The sequence below is a fragment of the Dromaius novaehollandiae genome, chromosome 2, assembly GCF_036370855.1.
Source record: "Dromaius novaehollandiae isolate bDroNov1 chromosome 2, bDroNov1.hap1, whole genome shotgun sequence".
NCBI classification, from domain to species: domain Eukaryota; kingdom Metazoa; phylum Chordata; class Aves; order Casuariiformes; family Dromaiidae; genus Dromaius; species Dromaius novaehollandiae.
In genome coordinates this window covers 4,942,895-4,956,607 of record NC_088099.1, presented here as the reverse complement: position 1 = coordinate 4,956,607, position 13,713 = coordinate 4,942,895, and the positions used below count along the sequence as shown (strand labels likewise).

General features: G+C 38.5%; 1 protein-coding gene across 1 annotated transcript in view; it reads left to right on the top strand.

Moving 5' to 3' along the window:
* The window catches only part of LOC112980763 (growth hormone-releasing hormone receptor), a 29,921-nt gene extending 17,640 nt beyond the window's left edge, over positions 1-12,281 (top strand). The window contains exons 9-13 of the mRNA XM_026095917.2: positions 392-461; positions 1,997-2,088; positions 2,818-2,947; positions 4,265-4,306; positions 6,514-12,281. Of these exons, the coding sequence (XP_025951702.2) occupies positions 392-461; positions 1,997-2,088; positions 2,818-2,947; positions 4,265-4,306; positions 6,514-6,636 (457 nt within the window). The 3' untranslated portion in view covers positions 6,637-12,281. The remainder of the gene's footprint in view (positions 1-391; positions 462-1,996; positions 2,089-2,817; positions 2,948-4,264; positions 4,307-6,513) is intronic.
* Positions 12,282-13,713: the final 1,432 nt, after the last annotated feature.

Here is a 13,713-nt window from a genome sequence, read left to right as displayed (position 1 = left end):
TGATGTTTATGAAGCCTGGAATGCTCACTATTTTATACAAAGAAGATGTTTCATGTTCTAAAGAAGTGCTTTGAAGAACAAATCTATGTTTTTGTATAATTCATTGCACCATCTGTTCAATTTTTTTTGTCAGAGTTGTTGCATCCATGGCTGTCAATTAACATTTCAGGGTAATTTTATCCTTTTGGAATGGGTAGGATAACCTATAAATAACATGACCTGTACAAAGCTGAGTTTAAATATTTGGATACTTGGGCTATGCCTACACTGCCGCAAAAATATGTGTGCCACAAAAATATATCTGTTCAAAATTCTGCTGCCATGGCTATGTGGTGTCTTGATTGCAGTGATTACCTATATTTCTTTTCTAATCTTTCTGTTATTTTCTCAGATGCTGGGATATTAACCAAGACTCTCCCTACTGGTGGCTAATCAAAGGACCTATTATAATTTCTGTTGGGGTACGTGGAATGCTTCTAAGCTTGTCAACACTAATTAGGTGGAAAAAAAAGTTTCCAATTCAAATCTAGTTACTGTTTGCTGAAATATTGTTTGCAGTAAGGAAGAAGAATGGTAGAATTCCTACAGTAAAAATGTTTTATCAATTGCCTGCTCTAAAGTAGGCCAAAAAGAGAGAGAGAACCACCCCACAATCAAAAATCCTTCAAAGAAATTAAAGTTTTCATATAATTGAGAGTTCATGTGAAATTAGGTGGCTAAGCCTTCCTTAAAGTAGTTGAAAAAGCAAGTTTTAAATGCAAACTTTCAAGGGCTATAGGTTTATACTTATAAGCAATAACAATGCTAACAGGTCTTGTGCTTATTTATTGAATAAACTGGTGAACCTTAAATGATTAGGGTGTATGATTACTCCCACATGTCATTAAACCCAAGGGATGTGCACTAAAGCAGCTATTGGGTGGCCTTAAAGCAATCTGTTAAAAGATTAATTTGAGCACAAATGCATAAAATAAAGCATGTAGAAGTGAACAATATGAACGAAGAATCTCCAATTAAACTCAGGTCACAGTTTGCTGTGTTTCAATATAGTGTTATATTTCTTTCTATCTCCCTTAGTTTTTCTCCTACTGGTGCTCATTTGAGATCTATGTTTGAGGTCAAGAGATTCGGGGGATTGGGAAGATGGTGAATGCATTTTTCTGCTGGAATGTAGTTGATATGTGACTGAAGGATAAAGTGAGAGTGGACTTTTTGGTGAAATGTGGACATTATCAGGCCAAATTAAGCTTTCAGACACATCTAATGAAGATGTATGCACAGCTGTTGTGCATATGTGTGCACACAAAATGCATGGGGAGAAATTCTCTGTGGAAAGCTGAGCAGCTCCACTGACTTTTGTAGCATTGTACCAAATTACAACTGCAGTAAATTGGCTTCACAAGTTAGGATTGACCGTTGGCTCTCTAAAGAGTCAACAAAGAGAAATAGGCACTTTTGGTATATGATTCATCTGACTTATTTATAATAGATGTCCACATTGGGAGGGAATGACTCATCTCCGCTCCACCCTGGACTCTATTGACTATGCTGGCTGGCTCTCCATTGACTACAAAGGAGAACAGGGTGATCAGCTCAGATGCAGGCATTTCATCGTAATTCTCTGTATTTAGTCCTATGAATCGTACTAATGTCTAAAGATATTAGCCAGAATCTATTAAAATAGCAATCTTATACCGAAAGAATGAAAATGATATGAGCTACAAAGAAATTATAACTCACACAAGCTATTAACAAAAATAGTTCACTTAGCAGTCAAATTCTCAGGCTTTCAAGTTCAGCTGTTTCTTTAAGAAGGAATGCAATGTATTAAGGTGCTTGAATGCTTCTAACAGCTATTATACTAATAATCTAACACTGGTCTTATGAAACCTGCACAAATTACATAGCAACTGACATCAAAAAATGATCTTCATTGGAGAGACTCATATGAAAAAGTAACTAGTCTTTTTTTTTCCTTCCAAAATATTTTAAACAGGTCAATTTCATCCTATTTATCAACATCATCAGAATTTTGCTGAAAAAACTAGACCCCAGACAAATCAACTTCAATAACTCATCTCAGTACAGGTAGTGTATGGAACACAAAAATGAGCAATGATTTTATCCATAAAAGGTTATATCTTCTTTTCAAACAGAGGGAAAATCATGCCCATTGTTACAGACATGCCCAGTTTGGCTGGGATTAAAATTCAGGAACTCCTGGCCTTATTCCATTCCCAGAAAACCTAGGCAAAGCATGGGACTCATCTCACCTAATATTAACCATCCAAACATGAAGTAATTATACCAGTTTAATTGTCTACCTTCCAACTACAGTCAGTGGAGAAAGTAGGCACCCATTCACTGAATCCATATTAGATCTCTGATTTAGGATGGGATAAATTGCTCTCTAAAGGTGCCTTTGTCTGTGCATTGACTACAGAGGGAGCCTCCATAGTCCTTCCTCTATGTTTGGTTACAACCAAATGTTCCAATTTTCAGTGGCTGAAATGAGGTAAGATGTATTCTCTGCTTGTGTTTTCCTGAACTGCAGTCTTATTCAGGAAGACAGAATGACAAAATAGCATAAGAAAAGACAGGAATGTGGTATTGATGCTTGGCAATAAGCATCAGAAATTTATTTTCAGCTATTTTCTTATTACACTTCATGCGCAGTATTGTAGTCCCAAGAGGTATGAACTCCCCATGTAGGCATTTAGATCCTTTTTTACCTTCTGATGATCACATCTGCATGCTGCATGCATTGGTCTTTACTCAGGAAGCTAACATTGCCTTACTTCTTATGTCCTGCTTTAGACGTCTCTCAAGGTCAACTCTGCTTTTAATTCCATTGTTTGGAACCCACTATATTGTCTTCAACTTTCTTCCGGAATATACTAGCCTGGGAGTCCGGTTTTATTTAGAGCTCTGTATTGGATCTTTTCAGGTAAATCCACTCCAGAGGCACCAGATTTATTAGATTTTGTAATTTAATCCAGTTTTTGCCTGACGGGTAGTAGTGCTACCAGTAGTAGTGCACAGACCTTCCCCATCTTTTCTGACAAGATCAAGCTGCTTTTGGCTGACATTAAATCATCCAGGGTCAATCAAAGCTGGAAATCCAGATCCCATTCTAATTTTTTGGCAATAAATAAATTGAGAGGTGAGCACACTAACACGGAATAGTGCTTGATGCAGAAATCAGCCCCATACAGGCTAGAGTCCTCAGGAACGCCGGATACTTTTCCCTCCTGTGCACATAGGAAAAAAGCCTGGCGCACCTTGGATGCTCCAGCTACTCTGAATTAGCACACAGCATGTCGACAGCTTGAGGAGCTTGGTGCCAACTAGACCAGCCAACAGGCCTGCTCTTACTTACCCCCCAGACTGCTTTGCTGCCTGAGTTAGAGGCAAAGGAGCAGACTGCTTCCCTTTGCTTTCCTCCCTTCTTGCTAGAAACATCTGTGGGAAATGGTACCAACGGAGAACGTCCCTCCCTAAATGGTTGCCTGGCATCACTGGCCCAGCGAGCATCACTGGAGATTCAGGAGTTGTGCCAATTTATTCCTCTTGAGGATTTAACCCCTCCTGTTTATCCTGCCATACTGATCAATCCTGTCCAAATACACCCTGCAAAAACTACTCCTGAGCATCCACACTTGGATTTGTCCTTCATTGAGTTAACTAACAATGTAAGGAAAAAGTAAACTGAATAAAATGGTGAGATGCTTAGCTAGTATCTGTTCACACAGGTCCACTGACTTCACAAGATTTTCCTCGCTTATTTCAGTTCAGGATATTACCAAAAATATTCAATAAGCCATATTTTTGATCTCATATGATATACTACAAAGACACAGAAATTGACTGAAAAGCTGTTTGGGTTCTGTGCACAGGATCTCCTTATGAAATCTGTGTTTCCCTGCTGATTTACACTGCCTAAAGAACTAGCTTGCAGCATGTTTGGCTGTAAAATGGACCATACTTTTGCCAACATAATCCAAAGAGAAATTCATTTTCCAGTTTCTGCTAATTCATATGCCCTTACCAACTTTCATGAAAGAGCACTAATTAGTTGATGGTCTTGTTAATCAGCTTTACTGGAGATACATACCAAATTTTCTGATTTGTAACAATACTCCAATTTATAATGACACTCATTGTTTCACATAAGCAGTACCATCATGAAGCCAGACAGTACAAGTGGCTTTTTCAACACTCAACTATTTTCTTTTTTTGTTCGTTTGTTTTTCTTCTTTTTCAGGGGTTTATTGTAGCAGTTCTCTACTGTTTCCTGAACCAAGAGGTAAGGGAATTCTTTACAATATTGCTTTCAATGGTAGACATATGGAGTTAATAATTAGTTTCGTATAAGTGGATAATCAAATCTAGGTTCACAGAATGGTCTGTTAACATGAGAATCAACGAAGTTGAATTTCATTGCAATTATCTTCATGAGAATGAAGCCATCTAGTGGAGAAATGAGTTGTTACTACTTTGCTTTCTATTTCAATGAGCATTTTTATCTTTTCTGTGTGTTTTTGTACTGCAGCGGGGCTTGGGAAACCCATGGTAGGTCCAGACCCCACAGTACAAGCCCTGCACAAATGCAGATCAAAGAGATCTTCAACTACTAAAGGTCTATGATTAAATTGGAAATAATGTTTAATTTATAATAATTGCCTAATATCAAAATATTCATCTAGTACTTTTTCATATGCTTATTAAGCTTCACATTATTTCTTCACATTGATATACCTATTTCCATATAGAATATGAAGATCTGAATTTTACTGTCCACGGGACAGGAAATCATTCCACTTAGCTTTAGCATCCAGAGGTAATTATAAAATCAGAGCAGATTATAAAGCATTGTAATAAAGACACATCTTGACTGAATTGCACAGATTGCCTCAATGACCATAAAGCCACAGATCAATTTATCGTCCATATCTTAGAGTGATATGAAACCCTGGAATTTCCTATCTGTCTATAAGACAGCTGAGATGGCTGTTTTAGACCATGACTGGGTTTCAGTTTCAGACTAAACCACGAGTCTACTGGTTTCCAACTGATACTCTGAAAAGGGGAGAGTGTCCTAATTTATATATGGCATATGGCATTCCACAGAGCATCCCCTAGGATGTCAGAGGTATGTTTAGGAAGTGAATTCTGCCCTTAACCACCATAGCTGGTGACGCTTAAAGAGCTGTTCTACTGGCCAAGCGCAGATGCCTGTGTTAGAGTGAGCTGACCTGCTCTGTAGACTCCAAGGACTATATTGACTAGATCTCCATTTTCCAAGTTCAAAGTCTAGTGATGAATAATCAAACACAAGCAACATTAGATAACACTCCACCAGCCTGTTAATAATCCTAATATCTTCTGGTGATAGGTAACAAAGCTTTACATCCAACTTGACATCTGAGAAATACAGCCCTCCAAATTAGATATTTCCTTCTTATTAAACGTCTGTGAAGGCAAATTTCTTATGAAAATTAAATGTGAAAGCAGGCTTTAGCGGCTGGTCTGGACCAAGTGTATGTAACTGTGAACACATGTGCGTAGTTGCTAACAACAGAAAGCAAATGTCTCTTGACTGCTGATGGCTTTCCCTTCCCAGTCTTTAATAGGAAAGTAGTATTTATTATTTCTTAGCCACAAGTTGGTGAGTGCTGCAGATTATACTTTTCTAGAAACAGTTGGAAACAAGAAGGCATCCCTTAGCAACAGGCAAAGAACAAGCAATGTGAAGAGGATATGTTTAATTCTGTAGGCAGCGTTGGGGAGACCATTACTGGAAAAAAATTCCAGTGGAATGTTTAAAAAAAATGGAGAAGGTACTGAAAAAAATCTGAGAAAATGTTTTACAGTGCTGGAGTTAGAAACTTCCAGCTGTTTCATTTATCAGAAGAGATTTAAGTGATTTGACTGTGTACAAACACATAATAGTATAAGTATTTTGAAGGGGACAAAGTTACTTAGTGATGATGGACTTTTCAGCTCAGCAGAGAAAGGTGGACTGAGGACTACCAGATGGAAACTGAAATCAAATTACTTAATGATGGAAGTGTTTTTTTTCTTTTCTTTTTTTTTTTTTTTCCTTTTTGCTGTGCAACAGCTCTAACAATAACCTTTGATTGTTGGGCCCATAATCATTAAGTAGGAACACAGGACTGGAGGACCCACCTAAAGTGAGCCTTTACTTCTTGACAGTAAGAGTGGGGTTCATTCGGAGTTCTTCTGAACACTGGAGGGCCAACTCTGAGCTAGCCACTCTAGGCTTTTTCATTGGTGCAGAGGGACAAGCATGTTAAGACAGGCCAGATGAAACACTCTGTGGAGGCTCCTACTTTTCTCTGTCAGCTAGAAAGGGAGACCAGAGTGACTAGCTCAAACTGAGATGTCTCAGTTTTACCCATCTCTAGCCACCATCCACATCTTCCCTCTTTCCCACCAGTCCTCTCCCCAAAAGCAATTCACCACAAAATAGCATTCTCCTTTCCTTTTGAGGTGCAAACGGAAATTGGCCGGAGGTGGCACGGTAAGAGATACGGACTTATGCCTGTGTGGAAGAGGACAAGATGGACTATGCCGTCTAGTTCTGGAATAAAAATGACTACATCTGTGTGCTAAATACAGCTTCAGGATCTGGAGTGGTGACATATAGGAGCCTGAAAGCGATTAAGGAAAAACATTACAGCTGATTACAGCTAAAACTATCTGAGAAACTTGAAGGAGGACCAACTTCTGAAAAAGTTTTTCCCACCAGACATCTCTCATAGGACAAGCATTGCAGTGTCAGATCAAACACTGACTGGCTGATTAAAATAGCCCTCTCACAGATACACTATGCATCACAACAACCACAAAAATCATCTCTTCTTGGTTCATTTTCTATACTCTTTCATTAATGAACCATAGAGAATAATGGGTCTAGGGAGTGGACATCACTAGTAGCCATTAGTGGCACCACAGATGATCAGCTCTGGAAACCAGTATTCAATCCTCATGTGCTGGGAACCGGCGTAAGCCTAGCTTGTTTAAGACTTATTCCTTGTTTTGATCCAATGGACTTGGGAATAAGAAGCCAAATGCCTTGACAAACTACAACATGATAACTAAAAATCCTCTCTTTTTTTCCTCTCTTTATTTTCTCTTTAGAAGCAAAAAGATTCAAAGTTGAAGAGAGAAAAGAGCACACTCTCAGGCTTGTGTTCAGGTATTCTAGTAGCTATGGCCTAAAAAATTTCTGATAACCATGTAGTAAGAAGGTGAGGCATTTGTCTTTAAGGGACAACAACTATTCAGAAGTAAAATAATAAATGAAAAAACGCTCAGGATATTGGTGCAATGTAAGAGAAGAGAAAAACAGTAGCAGTAGAAAACAACCCAACAGGTAAGAATGCATGAGATACTTAAGAAATAAACAGAGGATGAAGTGGTATAAGAAGAGCAAATCCATTAGGAAGAGCCAGAATGAATCAAGCAAATGCCTAAGCTGGGCAGCATGATTCAGGCCTTGGAAGAGAAAAAGTTTGGAATACTTCTTCATTTTGCTCTCTGCACCAAGAGAGAACAAATGCCCTGTCCTGTTTCTGGAGTCAGTGGGCAGCAGCAGCAGCAAAGGTGCTGGAACTGGAGGACCAACTCCCAGCCACAGAAGGGCCAGGCAACTGTTAGGAACACTGCTTAGTCCCTTCTCATGTCTGGCTGTTTTTGCTCTCCAGTGTTGCAAAACATTTGCAATCTATCTTGGAAATAATTTGCATTCCCAGTGTTTGTACTTGAAATTGTTTTTCCCCCCAAATAATTGTGAATGGTAGGTGAACAGACCGATAAACCTCATAGATGGGAGCATCAGGGCTTGTAAAGGAGCAAAGGAAGCCAAACTCTACCGAAGAAGGAGGACCATGAGACTGGTAAGTTTTCACCCTGCTCTTCTGGCCACTCCAGTGGGCTGCCGGGTCAGATTAAACAACAGAAATAATAGAAAAAAGTAGAGTTGCCTTCCTTTTTCCTTTTCAGGAGCCAGGTAATTACAACTAACTGGAAGAAGCAGAATGCCGTGCTACCTAGTTTCATGTGTAAAAGCTAACTGCCAGGCACGGATCTTACTCTTACCATGTAAAAAAATATTTTTTTTCTTTGCTTTTCCCCTGTCTGTGAAAAACATGCCAATGTCTGAGTTCTGTCCTGAGTGTGGGATAAGAGTCTGAGGGAGCAGGGGGAGAAGGTGTACATCTCCAGTTCTGCAACGACCCCTTGGAATACACATTACGGCATGGGGCCCAAGATGTTTATGCAGGTTCCCTTCCCTTTTCTAGAAGGATTCAAGGAGATTTTAGATGAAAGCGTGGGTACAATGCATGGTGATCTGTTTAAAGTAAGAGACTAACAGAGACTAACAGAGGGGTGACCTTTCACAGCTTTTAGTGTTTCAGGGTTTCAGTTTAATAACAACATCTAGGTAATGTGAAGTGCTGTGATCTGTAAGCATGACTGCCGAGGTAGCTGAGTCAGTCTTCTTTCCTGGAGGTGGAACTCATTCAGCCTCAAAAACATGATCATCTCTATTGGCCAGAAAGGGAGCCCAGGGTGGCTAACTCAGACTGAGAAGTCTAAATTTTGCCTTCTCTAGCCATTCATGCTGCGATAAAAAATTTCCTTAGAGCTTCTGCATTTCTGTTGTTGTTGTATAAGTAACAGTAAAGTTGAAAATTCATCATGAAGTGAAATCATCATGAAATTCACCATGCTCCATAACTGGAAGATGGAAGAAGAGGAGATAAAAAACAAACAGGATTCTTTCTACAGATCAGTTATTTTTGGCTGAGCTGATTTCTCAAAGTGTGATGCCATTTTGCTTATCCCCATGTCTCAGCCAGTGGTATAACATGTGACACATTAGGACTCTTGTTAGTCTTGACTGTATTATTTGGATTTTCTGGCTTGTAATTAAGTCCTGCAATTCTGAAATATGTATTTGATTGTATTTTCTCCAATGTAAATTGGCTACATGACTCTTTTATTCTGCAAGTGTTACCATGATAACTTTGAAATTAACAGGACACATTAATGACAGATGTCAAGGCACACAAATATATGGACTTCTCAGGGCTCTTGTTCTCTGCTTTTATTGCAGCCTGCATTAAAGGCTTGGCCCCAAATCCCTCAGAGCCAAGAATTCCAGCAGCCTTAGCAAACAATTTCCATTGGCTTCAGATCATAGTTTATAAAGCCAGTATTTGATTGCATTACAATATCTGCAGAAGGCTGAAGTGTGAAGTAAGCATCTTTTGGTATAGATGTTGTCATTCTGTTACCAGTTTAATACATGTATGGGCCAGTTCTTTTTTTTTTTTTCTATAAAAAGCCCTAACTTTTCACTTGACCAAACCTTCTCCACAATTTGCTTGTTACTGAAGCCCTGAGATCCATCTCCAGATTCAATTTTAAATTATTACATGGAAAATCTTGGGCATAAGGGTGGCATCTAGCCTCACCTAAATTTGGCTACCAAAAATTAGACATTTGTCCTATTCTAGTCATCTCAGTCTTCCCTACCACAAACAAGGACAGGAATCTTCAGAGAGCACTTCATTCCATCCTAAAATAAATAGCTAATATAGTAGAAATACTCTCTTGGGCTTAAACTGGACACATAGATGGCTCAAATCAGATGAGATGACTCCTACCATTTGTATGTTATAGGCGGACCTTGTAGGTCCCCAGAAGATTTTCCTATAATTGCATCTTGATGTGTTTCTTATAACTTCCTCTCCATCATGTGCTATTATCCATTTTTGGAGCCAGGGACATGTGGACCACTTGTTGACACTGATGCAGCGTTCCTAGTGATTGTCTTTTCACCTTTGTGTTTCTGAACAAAATCTCTCAAACGTAAAACCTGAAATTGAGAGCATTGAGGAATCCTAAGGGTAAAGTGGGTTAAGTAAAACACTGACATATGCTTCTGCAAAAAAAAACCATTCTGCAAAGACATAAGAAAATGATATATCTGAATTGTACACGCTATATACAGAAACCTTGGTAGATAAAACTGTGATTTTTGTCCTTGATTTGACACACTTTGCTTCCAGATGAAAGAAGATACATTTGCTAAAGGGAAGTAGATATATTCTTGCCTCTCCTCCCATTATCTTTGCAGTAATAATGCCATTTCCCTTTGATTTCATACAGTGAGTTATGTCTAGCCCTGTGAGGTAATTTGCCAGTAGGAGAGTAGAGAGTTTCCCTTCATCTGCACTTATTTAATGAAAGCAGTTGTACTCCCAATCCATTATTCTTTAAGTAGACTATTACTATCAGTGATGAGCTAGTCATGGCACAGATTTTTGGGCTACACAACATTTTTAGCAAATTCAATCTTGGCTATGAAATGTTATGTAGAATTTAAAAATCAAGTAATTTTCAGTTTTTTAGAAAATGAATCGCATGGAATTTAGATAACATTTATCTAACCTAGCACCAGCTTTGGAATGCGCACAGACTTATTTCATAAGATTATGTTCCTGCGAGTTCTTGCCTGTCACATGCAAGATTTGATAAAATTGGGATAAGAAGTGTGAAGAGCAGAAACTCCTTGACCTTTGAGGAAGAAATTATGCTAAGTATGATTTGCTTTCTTTTGGAGTAGGGCCAGCATGATGGAAAAATGACCTGCAGATAGAGAAACAGGCCCATTGTGTGCAAATTGCTGCATGGCTTACAGTGCCATGATTAAGGCTAGAGGTAAATCAGAGCTTACAGGTGTGATGGCTGAGCTGACCTAACTGCAGCTTGCAGGGAAAAAAAAGGTGGTGAGAGTTTTCTGCCGGCTTAAGTGCAACTGAAATCATTTGGACTTGGCTTGTATGTTGTATCACAACCAGTTCTACAACACTGGTTAATGCTTCCCCTCTTGCCTTAAAGACACCTGCCAGCCTCCTAAAAATCAATAGTGTTTTTTACCGCATGGCCTCACTGAAGACCCCACCTTCCATTTATTTCATTGAATGGAAATCTCCCACTGTAGAGTATCAGATTAGTTTCTTGTACATTACACATTCAGGTAATATTTTCTATTATTCTCTTGTATATCTTCTTGTCCTTTTTATCCCTTCTCATTTTATCTTGTCCTAGTCAGGCAATCAGACCTCTTATGTTGTTTTTCAGTCTAGCTTAGTGTCTCACATTGGTTCCCAACACTGCAGAACTGTTAATAACTTCAATATCAATCAGTAGCAGTAACAAAGTCTCTCTTGCTAACTGCATATATATACATATATGCATATATACATATGGTCCTGTACATATATGAGCAGCTAGAGAGAGGAAAAAGAAAAAAAAAGGAAATTTAAAAAATGAAATGGTGCATCATATTATGAAAACCAGTGAATACATGTTTCTTCTGGATCTATCCAGCATCAAGGCAGGGTTATTATTATAGCATTTACATCATGACGTAATTTTAGCTTTGAGAGAACAAAGTGTGGCTTTTCAGTATTTTGCTTTATTTGAATTATGATTATGAAGTGTAAGACAGCAATGCTGGACACCTCTGCCAAGAGGTGTCCTACAGACAGAGGTCAAAGTTTTGGCCTTACACTAGGACATTGTAGAGAAAAGCAAACATAAAAACACAGAAGTGTCCCAAAGTGTTTAGAGAGCTTGAGTTTTATTTTTCTAATAAAAACTCTGCTAGTAAAATTTGTACCTAAACTGATGTTTCAGAGCTTGAAACCCATCCACGAGCTAAGATCCCAGATCCTTTGTGCTGCTTGTACTGTTAGCAGGAAAGGGGAGATTGCTGTGTCTATCTGCAAAAGATTAGGCACAAGACAGGGCAAACCAAGCTGATCTCAGGAGCTCGCAGCACACTTTAATTATAAAGGCACTGTTCCCTGATGATCAGGGAGAGTTCTGAAAATTGGAACCGAATGAGATCAGACGCGTAAACTACATCGGCTTCGATTACAAGAGAGACAACTACATCTTCACAGGCACTGTCCAGGTTCAATTGTGCTCTCGTGTTATCAAACTAAGATGCCAGCATGGGTCCTTAAGGTGAATGACTTGCAATTATTCCATGGAGGACAAAGGTTTTAATCAGACCTCATCCACTCCAAAGCATGCCTGAAGAAAATGATGGGTTTTGCTTGGTAAAAATGATTTTATAGCATACTGTGAAAGTCTGATAAGAGCCTGAAAAGGGAATTTCACTTTATATAAATATTGTATTTTATGTTCTGCTTATGTAATATGAACATTACTTAATAACAAATAAAATAGAACATATTGATATTTCACACCATTGTATTAAATGATTTGAAATGTTTAGTTCTATTATATTTTGGTTCATATGCTGTCAATTTTAATATATATTAATATTTCATAATATGAGAAAAGAAACTGAAAGGATTATTTTTAATTTTATGTAGTGATAGGATTCTCTTGGCCTTTTGTATGTGCTTGTATCAAACTAGACAAATAATATCTTTCTAAAAGCTGCAGGAACACATACTGTAAATCCGTAATAGGGTTAATATCCAACAAATCTGTGTTTCTTTATTTCTTCTATTTCACTGACTTAACCCAACTCACTTTTTCATCTGCACTGTGGTCTGACACGTGCAGAACAGTCTGGATGATGGTCAAGTTCCTTGCTCCAGCTTTAACTTGGATAGCTGTTTCTTCTGGTCAATCCACTTCCAAATTGAAGGGCTACATGTGCCTATTTCCTTTTCCCAAATTTTACTGGAGTCAGACTGATCTCTCACTGCTTTTTGCAACTTTAAAATATTAGCAAAATTATGCCTTTCTTCTAGTAGCTACCTATTCTGCAGATGGAAAATATTCACTTAGCCAAATATCACCTTTTAATCCACAAGAACTGTTTCAGAAATGTGTGAAGAAGCATCCTGGAGTAGTCATCTTCCTTTTCTCCAATAACAGGAGCTCTTAAGCCTGGATTCCTCATGGCTGGGACAAACAGCTAGAACCACACCATTAAATTAGGAATGGGATTTACCTCTAGCAGCTGTAGCCACAGCAGAATGACCAGAGGGTGAGGTAGCACCTCTGCTGCACTGCCCAAGCACAACGTTTTTCTTAACTGCTCAGATTGGTTTCCAGACAAATCAGTTCCTTGGCCCAGCTGTCTTATGTCTTCACAAGTGCTGATGACACCACACAGAATATTACAGAAACATCTTTTGGGAAATATGTTTCATTTCCATTGATTTAGTTTGGTTTCAGTGTGAGCTGAATCATGTCTATAATTTTTCAAATCCTACACTGCATGTAAAAGTCATACCTTTCAGCTCCTGAAACTGAAATTCATATTCATGTCACTAATAACAGGAGTAGTTAATGTCATAAGAATTTTAATTTCACCACAGAATAGGAAGTACTTTTATAAGCCTACAAGCTACCAATGGAGTGGGCAAAGGAATCACATTGCTCAGTACAGACTCATTGACAATGTCTGTCCGAAAGTCTCTACTTTAAGAAGAGCCTTTTCAGAAATTCAAAGAATAAAAGGCAAATCTACTTTACAGTAGCTGGATGTTAGTTCAGCTTTCATTATTTGGAATGAAACAAACTGGAATCAGTGAACTGACATTTTTGGTAGAACTTTATTTTGTCAAAGAGTTCTGCCTGGCAGAACTGACAAGTCACTTTGATAAGGTCGTAGGATGCTAGTAGGAA